The sequence below is a fragment of the Notechis scutatus genome, chromosome 7 (assembly GCF_049901735.1).
Source record: "Notechis scutatus isolate UNSWTSFEM ecotype Mainland chromosome 7, rNotScu1.2, whole genome shotgun sequence".
Classification (NCBI taxonomy): domain Eukaryota; kingdom Metazoa; phylum Chordata; class Lepidosauria; order Squamata; family Elapidae; genus Notechis; species Notechis scutatus.
This window is the reverse complement of record NC_142015.1, coordinates 23,528,287-23,547,477: the sequence shown is the minus strand read 5'-3', so window position 1 is coordinate 23,547,477 and position 19,191 is coordinate 23,528,287. Positions and strand designations below refer to the sequence as shown.

Below are 19,191 nucleotides of genomic sequence, written 5' to 3'. Positions count from 1 at the left end.
GTTGACTCCAGACAACTTCATTGGAGGATTTTGAATAATCAGAGTCAAAAAGTTAGTTGTCTTTGTCTCAGATGTTTTTTTCAACATTTGACTCTCAAGTTTATAGCCTAGAGGTTTCCCAGTTTAAGTAGAACCCAACTAAGCTTTTGTGAGATTAACCAAGATCTAGTTGAACATCTACATTGTATTCTCATTTATGATGTTTAATGCTGCAGATAAATCCTTGTAATGTTTCTTGCTGTGACAGAGTTGTGTATGGCAAGAAGTAGATTTTCCCCTGAGAGTTTGCCTTAATACCTTGGGCCATGTTTAGAGTTTGAGACTCATTTGATTGATGTAATTTTTCGGGGCATGCCCAGATTAGTAGCATTTCTGATGCAGATTATTGAGATTTGGCATTGATATCCGGCTTTGCCTAGCAGTTAATTGACTATGCAGATAAGCCAAGGGCTGTGCGAACAACGTGGGAGGCGAAGAGGAAGAGAAAGAAGGAAAAAAAGAAAATAGACAGATTGTGGGGAAGGCAAGATGGTGAACGGCAATTAAATAACTTCCAGTTTGCTTTGGAGTGGGTAGAGAGGGCCAGTTCTTATACCATAAGGAACAGCCTTCGTCAGGAATGTCCAACCTTGGCAACTTTTAAGACTTATGGACTTCAACTCCCAGAATTCCCCAGCCAGAATGTATCGAGGCAGGTGTGTCCAACCTTGGCAACTTTTAAGACTTATGGACTTCAACTCCCAGAATTCCCCAGTCAAGCGACTACCTCGATTACAGGATATCAGAGAACATGGTCCTTAGGAGAGCTCTGCAGAATATCCACCAAATCCTCAAAATTCATTTTTTTAAAACTCTTGTGCTAAAAAGTAAATCCCAAGTAACAGATTAACAGAGTTGGAAGGGACCTTGTCGGCCATCTAGTCTAACCACCCCCCCGCCCAAGCAGGAGGCCCTACACCATTTCTGACAGATGTCAGTCCAGTCTCTTCTTGAAAGCGTTCAAGGATGAAGCTCCCACAACTTCTGAAGGCAACTTCTGTTCCATCCAGTGGTGCGATTCCAAATTGCATGCTACCAGTTCTGCGCACTTCTGCCGTGCAAATCAACTGAGCTAAAAATCAGTGGAATATAGGATGGGAAAGGGCAGAGGTGGGTGGGTGGGGCCAATCAGAGATGGTATTTGCCAGTTCTCTGAACTGGTCAAATTTTCCGCTAACCAGTACGCCAGAACCGGTTCGAACCGGCTGAATACCACCTCTGGTTCCGAAGGGTTGATGGTTCTCACAATCGGAAAATTCCTCCTTATTTCTAGGTGGAATCTCTACTTGATCAGTTTCCATCCCTTCCCCCCAGTTATGGAATCTAGCATGGCATGTTGGGAAAGAGCATAATTTCGCCCAGACCCTGCAAATCCACATTTCTGTCATCTTGCGGAAGGGATGACTGGCAATTGTTAAAGCGTCGGCCTCAGTTTGGAGATGGATAGATTAGATATATTTTAATGTATTTTTGGCTGATGCGGTAATGAAAAAAAAGGAGAGAAAAAAAGAAAGCACCTCTCAGCCTCTTGATAATGAGCTCCAACAGCCGCTGCTTGTGAGTGGAGGTTATTTTGTGTCATTGGTAATTGCCAGCCTGAAGGAAAGGAGGCTATAATTAGTCCTTCTGTGCTGTTTGTTTATCAGCGAGGGGAAAATGGTCTTTAAAAGATTGGGCTGCCACTGCCTTGGCTGAGAATGCAATTCCTGTTAACAGATGGGGATGACAATTGGCTCAGATGGCTTTGGCCCACTGCAGAAAAGGCCTGCATTTATAATAATAATGATGATGATAATAATAACAACATCTTCTTAAAAACCTCCAGTGTTGGAGCATTCACAACTTCTGGAAGCAAGTTGTTCCACTGGTTAATTGTTTTCACTGTCAGGAAATCTCTCCTTAGTTCTAAGTTGCTTCTTTCCTTGATGAGTTTCCACCCTTTTGCTTCTTGTCCTGCCTTCAGGTGCTTTGGAGAATATCTTGACTCCCTCTTCTTTGTGGCAGCCCCTGAGATATCGGAATGTCACCCTTAGTCCTTCTTTTCATCAAACTAGACATATCCAATTCCAGCAACCGTTCTTTGTATGTTTTAGCCTCCAATCCCCTAATCCTCCTTGTGGCTCTTCTCTGCACTCTTTCTAGAGCAAGGGTCTTCCAACTTGGCAAGTTTAAGACATGTGGAGTTTAACTCCCAGAATTCCTGAGCTAACATGACTGGAGGAGGAATTCTGGGAGTTGAAGTCCACATGTCTTAAACCTGTCACGTTTGAAGACCCGTTCGAGAATCCCAACATCTTTTTGACATCATGGTGACCAAAACTGGATGCAAGTATTCCAAGTATGGCCTTACTAAGGCCTAATAAAGTTGTATTAACACTTCACGTGATCTTGGTGATTTGGTGTGGGGGGCGAAAGAAGACCTCGGTAGGCACCATAACAAGAATTGCAAGGCGGTTTTGCACCTCTCTTGTTACTGTACAGACGTGTGCATATGCAGGTAGCTAAGGCTCTCTAATGGCCCACGGGTTGGCTTTGCGCATGGTGCTAAGATGTTGTTAACCATGGCTTGCAATTAGGCATTGTGCTAAGCCATAAAACATGGTTCGCAAGGCATAAAGCTATGTTTTTCTTGTGGAACATCCTTCCCTTGAAATCTGGTGGGTGTCCGTCCTCTTAGCTTTCTGAAAAGTGGTAAAGAAGTGATGTTTCTCCCAAGAATTGTGCTGAAATAAGATTGAAGTCCGGGATTGCATATAAGTGAATGGATGCAGTTGATGGATTAGGAACTTGATCCTTGTAGATTTTTGTTGCAGTGGTGGAGTAGGCTTTTCTTGATTTTTGTTCTTATTATTTATGATTTTATTATTGTTGTGAGCCACAATTGTTGGGCAGCCATTATCAATTTTAAAACACACACGCACACTCACACAATACACACACACACATAAGCTGCACCAAACTCCCATCACAGAAGGACCTCTTGTATAAATCAAATTATATATACTCATTCACAGAAAAGAGATTCACATCTGAGACAGACAATAAGTTGATTTATTAATATGGTTCTGACTTTATTGCAAAGACTGTGGTCCATGCCACTCCAACAAACCAGTTTAAACTGAGGAATGAGTCCCAATTTTCCCTACAGCTAATGGCCAAGTAAGAATTCTATCAACAGAAGAGCATATTTGTAGCTCAGAGTGGAGACGAGGAATCCTTGATGCTCTCTGAGCTTGCTTGTTTTCTTGCAGACATTTCATTACCAACTAGATATTATCAGTGCATAAATAAGAATTCCATCTTCCCAAACTTTCTGTATTTTATGAAAAAGAGATTCTATTCTATTCTATTCTATTACATTCTATCTTCCAACTCTGTTATTCTATTCTATTCTATTCTATTCTATTCTATTCTATTCTATTCTATTCTATTCTATTCTATTCTATTCTATTCTATTCTATTCCATTCCATTCCATTCCACTCCACTCCACTCCACTCCACTCCACTCCCTCCTATTTCATTTCATTTCATTTCATTTCATTTCTATCCTATCCTATTCTATTCTATTCTATTCTATTCTATTCTATTCTATTCTAATTTTCTCTACTCTACTCTACTCTACTCTACTCTACTCTACATTCCAATATCTATTCTATTCTATTCTATTCTATTCTATTCTATTTTATTCTATTCTATTCTATTCTATTCTATTCTATTCTATTCTATTCTATTCTATTCTATTCTATTCTATTCTATTCTATTCATTCCATTCCATTCCACTCCACTCCACTCCACTCCACTCCTATTTCATTTCTATTCTATTCTATTCTATTCTTTCTATTCTATTCTATTCTATTCTATTCTATTCTATTCTATTCCACTCCACTCCACCACCCACTCTATTCTATTTCTATTCTATTCTATTCTATTCTATTCTATTCTATTCTATTCCATTCCATTCCATTCCATTCCACTCCACTCCACTCCACTCCACTCTCCACTCTCCACTCCACTCCACTCTACATTCTATTATGTTCTGCTGTGCTCTGCCCTACCCTACCCTACCCTACTCTACCCTACCCTATATACTCTACCCTATATTCCAAGGGTTTTCAAACTTGGCAAGTTTAAGACTTGCAGATTTCAACTCCCAGAATTCCTGAGCTAACATGATTGGAGGAGGAATTCTGGGAGTTGAAGTCCACAAGTCTTAAAGCTGTCAAGTTTGAAGACCCCTGATTTATTGTAGCCTATCCTATTCTACTCTAATCTATATCCTATCCTATCCTATTGTAATAGAGGCTAAATTGTTTAAACTGAGCTATTTCCAGCTGTGAGGGGGAGGTGGACTGCTGCCCAGACTGTTGCTTCAGTGTTTCTCCTTCAAACCTCTGCTGCAAAGGGATTCTTTACTCCTTGCCTCTTCTTCCATACCCGTCCACACAGTTTGAAGCTCTCCAGAAGGGGCTTGTGAAGGATGCACAACGACGCACAAATAACTGCGTCTGGTGGGAATGGGATTGCGTCTTTTTTGCAGGTTAGAAATGTCTTGAAGAGCCTCTTCACTCCTTGCAGCCCAGGGATCATTTCTCTTCCCTCCTCTCCCCTTCCCCCCTCCCCAAAAAGGGAGGGGGGAGTTCTGGAAAACATTTGTTTTTCTCTGGAGACTTGGCTCCTTAAGCCATTTCCTTCCTGGAGTCTCTCTAATGAGAATGTTATTGCTTTCCCTTGCAGTGGGGTTTTCAAACTTCATCCGCATTTGTGGGGAGCATTTTTCTTTTTTTTGAAATTGAGTTAATAGCCATGAAATTTCAGCGTCTCTCCTCTGGAATCCTGCTTGCTAGTTATTTGAGGAGGGTAATAGCAATGGAGATGCAATTAGTTCCTTCATATTCCACTTTCTCTTAATGATGGCACTTAAAATGATTTAGAAGAAGAGCAGGCATATGGTTGTTTCGGGTATTGGATCTTTGATGTTATAGAATAGAATAGAATAGAATAGAATAGAATAGAATAGAATAGAATAGAATAGAATAGAATAGAATAGATATTGAAATGTAGAGTAAAGTAGAGTAGAGAAGAATAGAATAGAATAGAATAGAATAGAATAGAATAGAATAGAATAGAATAGAATAGAAATTAGAATAGAATAGAATAGAATAGAATAGAATAGAATAGAATAGAATAGAATAGAATAGAATAGAATAGAATAGAATGAGATTAGGAAAGAATGGAATGAGATTAGAATAGAATAGAATAGAATAGAATAGAATAGAATAGAATAGAATAGGATGAGATTAGGAAAGAATGGAATGGAATGGAATAGAATGAGATTAGGAAAGAATGGAAGCTTCTGCCAACCTAGCAGTTCGAAAGCATGTAAAAAATGCAAGTAGAAAAATAGGGACCCCTTTGGTGGGAAGGTCACAGTGTTCCGTGCGCCTTCAAAGGCATTTAGTCATGCTGGCCACATGACCACGGAGACGTCTTCGGACAGCGATGGCTCTTCGGCTTTACAATGGAGATGAACACCGCCCCCTAGAGCTGGAAACGACTAGCATATATGTGTGAGGGGAACCTTTACTTTTACCTTACTGGAAGATAGAATTCTTATTGATGCATTGAAGATGTTACCTCTTTGGGTAATGAGACATCTGCAAGAAAACCACAAAACTCACAGTTCACTAAGGACACAGCAGTTCAATCCTGAATTACAAATAGTCTATTGATAGTAGTCTTACTTGGCCTGTAAATATAAGGAAAAGCTGGACTCATTCATCACTTTAAGCTAAGGAAATCCACAAATAGTGGGTAAGATAGCATCTATTGAGCCCCAAGATGAAGTCATCCTCAGCTATGGAATCCCATTAGATGGGAACTTAAAACTAATGGCTTTTTCTCAACCCAACCTACCTCATGTTGCGTGCTGTTTACAGTTCTGTATCAAAGGAAATGTGTTCCATGGCCCAAATTTTGTATCCACCACATTTGGTGGCAGCCAATTTGGAATTAAGTGGACCCTTGACTGGATCCATCTTTAGATCTCTTCTGAGGTTCTTACTTTCATTTTCATGAACAGCCTATCCAAGGAGATAATCTGTGATGCTGAAATCCAGCCCATGAGAAGGTATCTTTAATGGGGGGACAGCTTATATTTCTCCCAAAAATGAGCACAGGTTCTACTGGAAGTCATATTTTAAGGTTCAGCCTTACATTGAGAATATGGCAGTGCTGAATGGAACATACTAAGATAGATGTCCACCAGGCTACAATTGCCAGTTAGACCATTTCGAGAGCAATTAGCTGGGATTAACATCTCAAATGCTTCCCCTTTAGCATCTGTGTGGCCTAAACAGATTTAATATGGTCTAAAGAATAGATGTGGTTGTTGCCGAGATGCTTGTTAATCTTGTTAAAGAGACAGTGCGGAGTGTCTACTGAATGAGCTTTCTTTTTCCTCCTTCCATTCAACTGCTTCAACTGCCAAATTTAAGATAGAATCCAAAATTTATAGCACCTCCGTTGCGTTCTTGGTGTTCTCTGAACTTGATTGCTTTCTTGCAGATGGTTCATTACCAGCCCAGTTAACATCCTCGCTCTCTTCCTTACATTTCCTTTTATGAAACGGTACATATTATGCAGCTGAGGATTGAGTCTGTGCAAAAATCCATGCCTGACAACTGACCGGTCTCTGTTGTTGCTATGAATTACAAATTCATAGTTGGTTGTCCTGCTTCAGTTCCATGGTCGACTAACTCAACCCTGCAGTTTAGAAGACCTACACGATCAAAAATAAGTGACAAACAAGGCTGCCCAATCCAAAATGTTTCTTTCCTTTATTTTTCAGAGTCGTTTGTGCCCTTTTAATCTGAAATCTGTTAATCTGCATTCTGTGCTGTCACAGCTATTTAATCTACATTCTGCAAATCGTTAGTCAATCTGCCAGGTCGGGTTTTTTTTTCTTCTTTTCTGGCTTGTTAGATGTTTCTATTTCTTTTGCTTTTTAAGAAAAGTACAAACATACTTTTTTTTTAAAGCCATAAAATGCCCATCTGAAGGAAACTGGCTAGGATCCTGGGCTCATTGTCACAAGTCAACAGATTCCTTAAAAACACAATTCATCGAAACGTGAAGACAAGCTGTGAAGACATGGTTGCGGTTTTGTGAAATTTCCAGAAATGGAACTATGCACAAGTTCTACATTTCTCTACTCAGCCTCTTCCTAACTTGACCCACCTTTTGGGTTCAGAAGACGCTCAGGGTGAGAGATCCAGCCTTGATATCAGTCTTATGACATCTTGGTCCACCCTTGTTATAAAGAAGGGGGGGCCCAACCTTGGCAACCTTAAGATTTGTGGACTTCAACACAATGAGACTGGCACTTCTGGAACTCTGCTTGGTCAAATGAATGGTGTCGTTTTAGCCTTCCGTGATCTGGAGTAGCCCAGAAAAGTTGGAGTACAATTCTCATATTACCGGAAGTGATGAAACGGGCCTATTATTTGGCTTGCAAAGCCTGCAGTGGCTTTTTTCAAGCCCCTGGGAGGCTGAAAAAGGCCTCAAACAAGCAGAAAATCAGCTGTGAGGAATGCGCGTGGGGAGTGAGGTAAGTTTGCCTGCAGCTCGCATGCCGGCACAAATGGTTCTGCGCGCTGCCTGTGGCACGTGTGCCATAGGTTCGCCATCACGGGTCTAGATTCTTCTTAAAAACCTCCAGTGATGGAGCACCAGAACTTCTGAAGGCAACTTCTGTTCCACTGGTTAATTGTCCTCACTGTTAATTGTCCTTAATTCCAGATTGCTTCTCTCTTTGATTAGTTTCCAACCATTGTTTCTTGTCCTGCCCTCTGGTGCTTTGGAGAATAAATTGACCCCCTACATCTTCTTTGGGGCAGCCCCTTAAATACTGGAATACTGCTATCATGTCACCCCTAATTCATCTTTTCTTTAGACTAGCCAAACCCAAATCCTGCAGCCGTACTTCATATGGATTGGTCTCCAGGCCTTTGGTCGTCTTAGTTGCTCTTCTCTGCACTTGGTCCAAAGTCTCAACATCTTTTTTTGTAGCATGGTGACCAAAATTGGTTGCAATATTCCAGGTGTGGTCTTACTAGGGCTTTATAAAGCACTACTAGGCCCATCCCCTATCTATCCTGGGGCAAGCAGGGAGGAGAGGATAAGGGAGAAACATGGTCTACTCGGGAGGAGAGGGCCTTGATCTTCTTCATGGGCTGCAGCTGTGACAACTGAAAAAGAGGACGGACATGCGTACAGGCGAGCGCTGGAAACAAGCATAGAAATATCTCTAGTTTATGGTTCCTCTCTGAGTTTGGCGTCCTTCCCAGTGTGTGTTATCTGTGGACGTCCTCCAGCCCTTATCTTACCTGGTTCGTGTTGCTTTTTTCCTTCTTCTTGTAACTGTTTGTATGGGAGTTTTTTGTCTTCCGTCAAGAATATTCAGAGCTTGGAAGCAAAGTGAAGGAATAAAAGGGGCTTCACCTTTTTTCTGTGACTGTGTTTGTTTTGTATCCCACCCTGGGTCATCACACCAGGATCGTATTAGCTTGTTTGGCTGCTGCTGCACCCAGCAGTGGCTCATATTCAAGTCATCATCCACTAAGACTCCAAGGTCCCTCACGCAGTTACAATTGTTGGGAGAACAAGCCAAAGAAACTAAACAAGCCCTTTGGAGGAAAATGAGCACAAGAATCTCAAAATAGCCGAGAGCTTCCTGAATGAATGGGAAGAAGGCCTGTCTTAATTTGGAACTGTGATGTACAATCGTCTTCCTTCCTTGTTTCTTAGAACTGGATACTTCCTCAAGAGGCCAAACACTTCCCTTTTTTCTCTCTCTTCTTACCCAGCTTCATCACTAACATGGATGAGGGACCTGGTGGATCTGAAGCAGCCAACGTCTGGGTATATTTTTATCAGTATTCCCTGGAGACCACTATAAACATTTGCTAAACTGGTTAAAAATAGTCTCAGCAACAGGTTGATAGGCAGCTTTTGAAGCCAACTTGTTGGGTGCAATTTCGCCCCTTTGGCCCAAGCAATAAATTTCTGCAAACATCCAGGGCAGTTTTGTTCTTCTGATTTGTCTAACCCAGGAGTCGTCAAACTTGGCGAGTTTAAGGCTTGTAGACTTCAACTCCCACAATTCCTCCTCCAGTCATGTTAGCTCATAGATAGGAACCAGTTGTCAAGCATCCTAATGTCAATCACATGACCAAGGGGATGCTGCAGTGGTCATAGGTGTGAAAAATGCTCGAGTCACATTTTCAGCACCATTGTAGCAATAGCAATAGCCCTTAGACTTATATACAGCTTCACAGCGCTTTTACAGCCCTCTCTAAGCAGTTTACAGAGTCAGCCTCTGGCCACCAACAATCTGGGTCCTCATTTTACCCACAGAAGGATGGAAGACTGAATTAACCTTGAGCCAGTAAGAATTGAACTGCTGGGAGTGGGCAGAGTTAGCCTGCAATAATGCATTCTGACCACTGTGTCACCACAGCTCTTCTCTCTCCTTCCTTCCTTCCTTCCTTCCTTCCTTCCTTCCTTCCTTCCTTCCTTCCTTCCTTCCTTCCTTCCTTCCTTCCTTCCTTCCCTCCTCCCTCCCTCCCTCCCTCCCTCCCTCCCTCCCTCCCTTCCCACTTACCAATAGCACTTAGATTTATATACCGCTTCACAGTGCTTTCAGACCCTCTCTAAGCAGTTTACAGAGTCAGCCTCTCACCCCCAATAATCTGGGTCCTCATTTTACTGATCTGGAAGGCTGGAAGGCTGACCTTGAGCCAGTCAGAATCGAACTGGTGACAGTCAGCAGAGTTAGCCTGCAATACTGCATTCTAACCACCAGAGTTCTTTACAGGTAATCCTTGACTTTCAACCATTCTGTAGAGACTTACAACAGCACTGGAAAAAAAAAGGGTTTATGATCAGTTTGCGCACTTACAACCACTTCAGCACTCCCCATGGTCACAGGATCAAAATTTAGATCCTTGGCCACTGGCATTATATTTACGACGGTTGCACCCTCCCGGGGTCATGCAATCACCCCTTGTAACTTTCCCAGCTGGTTTCCCACATGCAGTTTCAATGGGGAGGAGCGAATCCAGATTCACTTAATGACTGCTGTGATTCCCTTAGCAACTGTAGCAAGAAAAATGAGGCACAATTCACTGAGCAACCCTCTGGCTGAGCAATGGAAATATTCGGCTCAATTACAATCGTGCGTCCTGGACTACGTCGATCTGGTGGTGGGGGCTGTCCCCATTCATGTCAAAAGTGGGTGGAAAGATGCCCTACCTCCTTCTGATCGTGCAGAAGACCACAAGAAATTGGTGGCACTCAAATCCACATGACAAGCATTTCCTTTCCGAGGGCTGCTACTTCCAGATGGTTTCCCTCTAAGACTCGTCTGCCTCTTGTTTGCCCCTCTCCCCCTCCCCTCCCCGTTGCCATATATTTCCGGTTTTTTTAAATGTGGGGGGGGAGGGAGGGTCCCCCTACATTCCACAGGTGGGATCTGCTTTCATGTCCTCAGGAAGAATGCCAGCTGGGGTCAGTGATATATGGAGGCATTCGCTCTGCACCTCCTTCCCTTGGGATGTGTTGCTGCCGCCTTTGAAGGAGCGATCCCCGGCAAAGGAGCACATGGAAGCCATGTGGTTTGCAACCCTTTGCATCTTGCAATTGGGGGGTGGGGGAGTGGGGAGAGGGCAGGACTTGTTCTCCCTGGCTGGGCTAATCGATTGCACATTTCCAGGCCCCCTCGAATCCTGCAGCAGCCTCTGGGCTCTGCTCGGAGCCAAACGTCTGGTGATTTTCCTCCTTAGAACATCTCCCTTTTCCTTCTCTAGACCGCAAACTTTCGCCACAGCAAAAGCCTTTTGAAAGCAAGAATGAACCACAGACATTTTCCACTGATCCCTGCCAATGTTTCTCCAATCCACGCTGCTTTTTGTTCTTCTGAGACCCCTCTCTCTCTCTCTCTCTCTTTTTTTTTTGTTCATCCGTTGGTTTCATTTCAGACAGAGTGCCAGGGAGCAGATGGACAGAAGATTCCCAGCTCTTTCCTGGCAGGCCTTCAAGTCCATCAGAGGTCATGTTACTCAGACAGACTTAGATTCTGACCTTGCTTTTACTCCTCCTCTTCCGTTCTTTATCATCTTATTCCATGTCCAGCTCAGGCATCGTGAGCCACACGTCGGAGAGCTTGCAAACTCACAACTCAACCCAACATCTGTGGAGATTCTCAAATCTTTCAGGTCATGGTTGTCCCCAGGGTGCTTTTTTCAAAAGGCAACTGGACATCGTTTTTCCTTTGAGAATGTTTTGCTTCTCATCCTGGAGGCTTCTTCAGATGTTCAGAAGTGAAATTCTTCAGAATTGAAGGCCTGAAGTTCTTCAGATCTTCAGAACTGAAGAAGCTTCTCGGATGAGAAGCGAAACGTTCTCAAAGAAAGAAAGAAAAACTCCAGTTGTTGTTTGAAAAAGCACCTTTGGGACAACTCCTACTCAACCATTTTCAACTCATAACTTATCTCTGCTGGTAGTTATTTCCCTGGCGGATATTATGCTTTATTTATTTACTTTTGTTCTGCTTGTTTGCTTCCTTTTCCTTAAACCATTGAAAAGTTATGGATTTGTTTCTTTGCCACCCTTCCTCTCGAACAAACCCAAAGGCCGAGTCGTGCCAATGGGAAGAGGAAACGTCTTCCCAAATCTTGGTGTAAAAAATGCTTTCCGTTCATTTGCACTTCCACTTCCTCCTTGGCCTCGTGATGTCCCTTCAGTTTCAAGAGTTCTGGAGATTTCTGCTTGTGCAATCCACGATGTGCACATCACTCCTCACCCCAACTGTGGTTGTGCCAATTGTCTGTGTGCAATTTTGTCTTATGCAGAGGCTAAAATTCAGCATGCTGTGGGGGAGGTGGTGTTGCGAGTGGGCACCTCCTTCTCATGAAATGACTGTTTTTATGAGAAAACCAAAAAGGACTTGCGGAAAATGGGCTGTGAAGGTAACCTTTCTTCAGGAGAATTCTTAAGCTCATGGCTTTCTGCTGTTGGCTTCCGGCGTGTCTTTTTAGTATCAGACATCAAGCAAAGGGTTGAGTAGACTCCATTGCAAGGCTACCAACCCAACATCGACGAAAGGGCATGTCAATGCATTCTGCAGCAGTCCAAGGTGCTTTGGAAAGCACCTTTCCAAAAACACATGTTCTAATGGACAAAGAACCATCCTGGTAAAAATATTCAGAGAAGATATTGAGTCAGAACCATCTCACAGGTAGCCCTTGACTTACAACGGTTGATTTAGTGACTGTTCAAAATGATGGCACAGAAAAAAAGGGACTTATAACAGTGGTGGGATTCAAATAAATTTACTACCGGTTCTGTGCACGTGGCTTGGTGGGCATGGCAAGGGAAGGATCCTGCAAAATCCCCATTTGCTCCCCACCCCACTAACCTGCTTTCCAGCTCCGTTCTCCTGTGCAGGGCAACCAAAGAAGACCCAGCCAATCAGCTGGGACTCGGGAGGCAGAGAATAGATGGGGGCGGGGCCAGTCAGAGGTAGTATTTGCCGGTTCTCCGAACTACTCCAAATTTCCGCTACCGGGTCTCCAGAACTGGTCAGAACCTGCTGAATACCACCTCTGACTTTATAATCATTTTTTCACACTTCTGACTGTTGCAGCATCTGCAAAGTCACACGATCAAAATTCAGACGCTTAGCAACTGACTCCTATTTAGGATGGTTGCAGTGTCCCGGGGTCACGTGTTTCACTTAACAACTGTGGCAAAAAAAAAAAAAAAAAGTAGTAAAACAGGGCAAAATTCCCTTGACAAATGTTTCACTTTTTATGTTATTATTTTAGTTTTGCATTTTAGTATTTAATGACTATGGGCCTCGCTAGCAGTAGTGTGCTACCGGTTCGGACTGGCTCGGTCAAACTGGTAAAAAAAAAGGGGGCCAACAATCATCTGAGAGGAAAAAGGAGGGAAAAGTGCAGGATTGGCCCTCCCAGCTGTCCCTGCGCTTTTCTCTTCTTTATCCCTCTCAGGTGATTGGCGTTGCAGGTCTCAGGTGGTGTGTGGAAAGCTGCACGCCGGCGTTAGGCAAGGCACGTCCACCAAGCCACGTCCATCGAACTGGTGGTAACTCAATTTTGAATCCCACCACTGGGCCTCAGTTTATGGACTGATGTTATAGTGTAGTCCGGCCACGTGTAACTGACCGACTGGATGCCAAATTATGATTTTAATGTTGATTTTATCTGTTGTTTATTATTTTGTCCTAGAATTTTTAACTGGATATTCATTGAGTGTTTTTATTTGTTCGGGTCTCTGGTCTCGGACTGTAATAAACTGGATTGTAAATGTTTCACTTAGCAGCCATTTTGGATTCAATGGTGGTCTTAAGTTATAGAAATACTACCTGTATTATGAATGTCAGAGAAAAGAGATGTTTCCAAAAGAGATGTTTTAATAGATGAAGAACCATTCTGGTAAAAACAGTTGTGCCAAAAATATTCAGAGAGGATACGGAGTCTTTTGGTAAAGGAATGCTTCATATCCCATCACGTTCACTTCGTTTCAAGTAAATGGAAGGCCACCATTATGCCACAGATATATTGACATGTTTCTTTCATTTAATGGGCATCCTTTGATGGAACCCATGGGAAGGTAATGGGGTTTTTTCCCCCCTTCAACTGAAAAACTTCTACAGCACGAAGAAGTTGAAGTCCACCTATCTGGAAATGGCCGAGGGCCTTAATGTCAACCTGGTTCAAGTGAGGCTGGCTTGGATTTCCCAAACATAGCTGGCTGATGGCTAAATGATGTGGGTATTGGAAAATTTCATGTCTAAAAATATGGGAAATCTGTGTCGGTAAGGAGTATGGCTATATGCCAGATTGCCTAGCCCTATCACTCCCTATTTTTCGGTGGAGTGTGTCAACAATTTGAGGAGTGGATAAAGTGCCCACTCCAAATAGTTCTCAGTTTGCCCATCTGGGAAATGGAAGAGGGAAGATCCTGAGAAGGATCAGGGAAGACATGAGAGCAGTGCTCCAATATTTGAGGGGCTGCTACAGAGAGGAGGAGGGGGGTCAAGCTTTTCTCCAAAGCACCCGAAGGCCAGACAAGGAATAATGGATGGAAAGTGAACAAGGAGAGATTCAATTTTCTGACAGGGAGAGCAATCAACTGGTGGAGCAGAAGTTGCCTTTAGAAGATGTGGGAGCTTCACCACTGGAGGCTTTCAGGAAGAGACTGGACTGCCATTTATCAGAAATGGTGTAGGGTCTCCTGCTTGGGTGGGAGGTTGGACTAGATGACCTACAAGGGCCCTTCCAATTCTGTTATTCTGTATTCTGTATTCTATTATCAGCATGATAACCATTAACCAGTGGAAGGACTTGCCTCCCGAAATCGTGGATGCTCCATCACTGGGGTTTTTAAAGAAGAGACTGGATATTTATCTGAATTGGTAGAGGGTTTCCTGCTCAAACAAGGGCTTGAACTAAAAGACCTCCAAGGCCCCTTCCGTTATCCTGTTAACCCGTCCCCCACCTCTGACTCCATCTCCATCTTCATTGCTTTAAGTGCAGACATTTCTCGGCTAAATCCAAGCCAGGAAGATCTTTAGCGGACATGAATCTTTAATGTAAAAGATGCTCAGAGCCACAGACGAAAAGTCACATGCTAGAATATGTCAGGGGTGCTTTATTATGAATCAGGAGATGTGGAAAGAGGAGGAGACAAACCAGGACGATTGGAAAGTTTTGGTGGAAACAAGAATTGGTTGTCAATCTTCTTCCTCCTTCTTGACATTGTAGGGAGGGAGTTAGACATTTATTTTATATTCCATACTTCTTAATCGGCCATTCAATCAATAACATTAAGCGTTATAATTTTGTATTAAAAATGAGGAATCTTTGGTGCTCTCTGAATTTGATTGTTGATTGATTGATTGTTACTATTTTTTTTGCAAATGTTATTCAATTAGGTAACCTAGTTCAGAGAGCACCAAGGACCCCACAGTTCAACCCTAAGCTACAAACTTGCCCTCCTCTCAGTAGGAAATCTATTGAACACACCTTGCACACTCACAAACGCGAAATGTGAAACACAAGGTCTTCCATTATTTATTTAAGGACCCAGTGGTTTGATTTTTTCATTCTTTGAAAATAAAATAAAAAAATACCCCATCTCCATGGAGACTCTGATGCCTCATCTCTCTTTGGTGTTCCTTCCTCCCTTAGCAAAGAGGAATTATTCCAGGGAAAGATGGATAGAGTGTTCAAAAGAAAGCCCTCCACTTTTCATGAATAAAAGCATCCACTTGGATTCAGATGGACAATCCAATATATTTATTTTTTTGCAAGGAAGAAGGGCAGTGCAGAAGAACCTCTGTAGCAGCAAAGTTTTCCTAGACTTTGAAAAGGGAAAAGTCTAGGGAAAACTTTGCTGCTACAGAGGTTCTTCTGCACTGCCCTTCTTCCTTGCAAAAAAAAATATTGGATTGTCCATCTGAATCCAAGTGGATGCTTTTATTCATGAAAAGTGGAGGGCTTTTCATGAAAAGAAGAACGTTGTAGGATCCAATCAGAGGTGGTATTCAGCAGGTTCTGACCAGTTCTGGAGAAATTTTGAGTAGTTTGGAGAACTGGCAAATGCTACCTCTGACTGGCCCTGCCAACCCCATCTGTTCTCTGCCTCCTGAGTCCCAGCTGATTGGCTGGGTCTTCTTTGGTTGCCCTGCACAGGAGAATGGAGCTGGAAAGCAGGTTAGTGGGGTGGGGAGGGAATGGGGATTTTGCAGTAACCTTCCACCAGAAGTGGGGAGGGAATGGAGATGTTACAGTACCCTTCTCCTGCCACACCCACCAAGCCACGCCCAAAGAACCAGTAGTAAAAAAAAAATTGAATCCCACCACTGGATGCAATCTGGGTCAATCCCTGGGACAACAAGTCCAAAAGCCTTCTGAACTTTCGGACTCATGCTGGAGCCGATCCTCACACAACTTGCCTTTCACTAGAACTTCTCTTTCACACATTCTGATGAGAGAGAGAAGTTCCCTGAGGACGGGCTACAGCACTAGTCTAAAGACTAAATCTCTGGTCCCAGTGACATTATCCAGGAACCGCTGCATCATAAAGAGCATCTTAACTTACTGCACCTGTGTTTAGTTTGCCAATTGCACAGGGGCAGATAGGAAAGTGCTCCAGAGGGTGAACATCATTGCCCAGAGGATCATGGGTTGCCCTCTCCTCTTTGGAAGAGCTTTATAACTCCTGCTGCCTTAAGAAAGTTCAAAAACATTCTCAAAGATCCATCTCATCCTGGGCACCCTTTTTTTTTGAACTGTTACCATCTGGCAGACGGTACCGGATAATAATAAAAACAAGGACAAATAGGCTGAAAAACAGCTTCTATCCCAGGGCAGTTGCTCTTTTGAATTCTACTGTATAGTGCACTATTAATGCGATATCAGGGGTTTTCAATTTAATGGCATAGAATGCGAAGAATGCATGCTTGTGTTTTTATTTTTATAGTTACAATACACACTGAAGATGGCATTTAATTTCATTGTACGAGGTACAATGACAATAAACTAAACTAAATGAAACACATACTGAATTTGCCTTCCCTCTTGAGAGAAGGATGTGTGTCTTGACTGCCATCTAGCGTGTTCTGACCAGAATCTATAACTCATGTCTCTCCCGCTTTGCTTTTCTGCAGGCAGAAAGCTTTGGCATCGACGGGAGGTCGAAGTGTGCAAGCAGCTTGTGACTGGTGCGTATGAATTCATGTATTATGAAATCTCGAACATTGCCAGTATTGTGGGAAATAAAAAAAAAAAATTCCCTTGGCCCTGGAAATTTTCCCTGGTGTAGGCAGACATGGTCCTCTGGCATTGATCTGTAGCTACATCCGAAGCAATTATCTCTCTGGCATCTCACAGATAAAAAAATAAGAGCAGGTTTTATAACTTCCCCTAGGCTGGAACACCATTTGCTATCCAAATCTACTTGCATTACATACTATTATATATTCTGCTCAGAACTCAGCACCTCCTGGCCTGGTCTTTAGACTCAAAGGACCATCCAAGAGCTTTTCTTGATGATAGGGATATTAAAAAAAAAATCCTAATATGTAAATAAAATAAATATGAGGAAAAAGGGTTCTACCAGAGCAGTGTTTTTCAAATTTGGCAACCTGACCAGCAGGAGCCCAAGTGAAACATTTTAGGTAAAAGTAAAGGGTTCCCCTGGCACATCCGTGCTAATCGTTTCCGGCTCTAGGGGGCAGTGCTCATCTCCGTTACAAAGCCGAAGAGCCAGTGCTATCCAAAGACGTCTCCATGGTCTTGTGGCTGGCATGACTAAACACCGAGGGCGCACGGAAGGCTGTTACCTTCCCACCAAAGTGGTCCCTATTTTTCTACTTGCATTTTTTAACGTGCTTCCGAACTGCTAGGTTGGCAGAAGCTGGGACAAGTAACGGGAGCTCACTCCGTGACGCAACGCTAGGGATTCGAACTGCCGACCTTTCTGATCAAACAAGCTCAGCGTCTTAGCCACTGAACCACCACGTCCTTTTAACATTTTAAGAGGTGCTAATTCCCAGAATTCCCTAGCCAGTATTGTGAGCTGGAGAATTCTGGGAGTTGAAGTCCATCCATCTTAAAGTTGCCAAGGGTCTTCCCTGACTCCTCCTTTCAGTCTGGCTGGCATTTTCCCACAACACCCTGAACCTTGATGGGACCAGATTCCAAATTATTGTAAAAAAAAAAAAAAAGGTAATAGAAACAGAATCTTCTCTTGCGGTGCCCGTATTAATCTGGATTTGTTCCATGGATCTGAACGGACCATCCGTCCCCTCTGTTTTTTCATTACAGGCTCTTTTCCCACGTCTGTGATCCCTTCCTTGATGATCCGCTTCCTCGGGAATACGTCCTCTACTTACGCCCCACTGGCCCCTTAGCGCGGAAGCTGACTGACTTCTGGCAGCAGTCGAAACAGTTGTGTGGAAAAAACAAAGCCCACAACATCTTCCCCCATATCACACTCTGCCAGTTCTTCATGGTGAGTCTGGAGCGGAGCACCCAGATTTTCTCCTGAATTGGCAAACACAACTTTTGAGGTCGTGCATCCAGAGGTGGCATTCAGCCGGTTCTGACCAGTTCTGGAGACCTGGTAGCGGAAAATTTGAGTAGTTCGGAGAACCGGCAAATCCCACCTCTGACCCCCATCTCTTCTCTGCCTCCCATTGAGTCCCAGCTGATCGGCTGGGTCTCCTTTGTTTGCCCTGCACACGGAGCTGGAAAGCAGGTTAGCGGGGTGGGGAGGGAATGGAGATTTTGCAGTAACTTCCCCCAGGAGTGGGGTGGGAATGGGGATTTTACAGCATCCTTCCCCTGCCACGCCCACCAAGCCACGCCCACAGAACCCGGTAGTAAAAAAAAATTGAATCCCACCACTGTCTGCATCTCACCTTCTCGCGGGATGTCTTGCAGTGTGAAGACAGCAAGGTGGATGCCCTCTGTGAAGCACTGCTGGCTACAGTGACGCGGTGGAGGTGCAAGTTCCCAGTTCCTTTGCCTCTGGAACTCTATACCTCATCAAACTTCATCGGTCTCTTCGTTAAGGAGGATTGTGCGGAGATCCTGAAGAAATTCGGGGCGGACTTTGCGGCGGAAGTCACCGCTAAAACTGGTGAGCATGGAGCGGAATAACAGAACGACTCTTCCCATTTAAACCCCGTGTCAACTCGTAAAACATTTCTATGCATGTTTTCAAGTGGCCATAACCAATGGGGAGGGGAGGGGGGGCTGGAATCAGAAGGAGCAGTAGGGCAGTTTAAAACCAGATGTACATTCCACCCTTATCTTAAAAAGATTGTAGCTAGGCTACCGGATTTTCTGCCTGGGAAAATCCTTCATTGGAGAATTTGATTGATGACATCCAGCCAGTGGATGTGCTTTATTAGAGAATCTGATTTATGATACATCGGGGGGGGGGAGGGAAACAGGGTCACAGGTGACTGTAAATTACATATGCCAGAGTTGGTTTCATTTCGGTTAATGCTGGCATGTGGCTCTTAATAAATCTTTTGAATTCTTCTGAAGCTTGGCTGGA

General features: G+C 43.5%; 1 protein-coding gene across 1 annotated transcript in view; it reads left to right on the top strand.

Annotated features, from left to right (window-relative positions):
* Positions 1-19,191, top strand: part of UBASH3B (ubiquitin associated and SH3 domain containing B) — a 68,650-nt gene that overhangs the window by 28,785 nt on the left and 20,674 nt on the right. Inside the window, exons 2-4 of the mRNA XM_026681922.2 lie at positions 16,793-16,846; positions 17,952-18,138; positions 18,570-18,768. Coding sequence (XP_026537707.1) covers positions 16,793-16,846; positions 17,952-18,138; positions 18,570-18,768 — 440 coding nt within the window. The remainder of the gene's footprint in view (positions 1-16,792; positions 16,847-17,951; positions 18,139-18,569; positions 18,769-19,191) is intronic.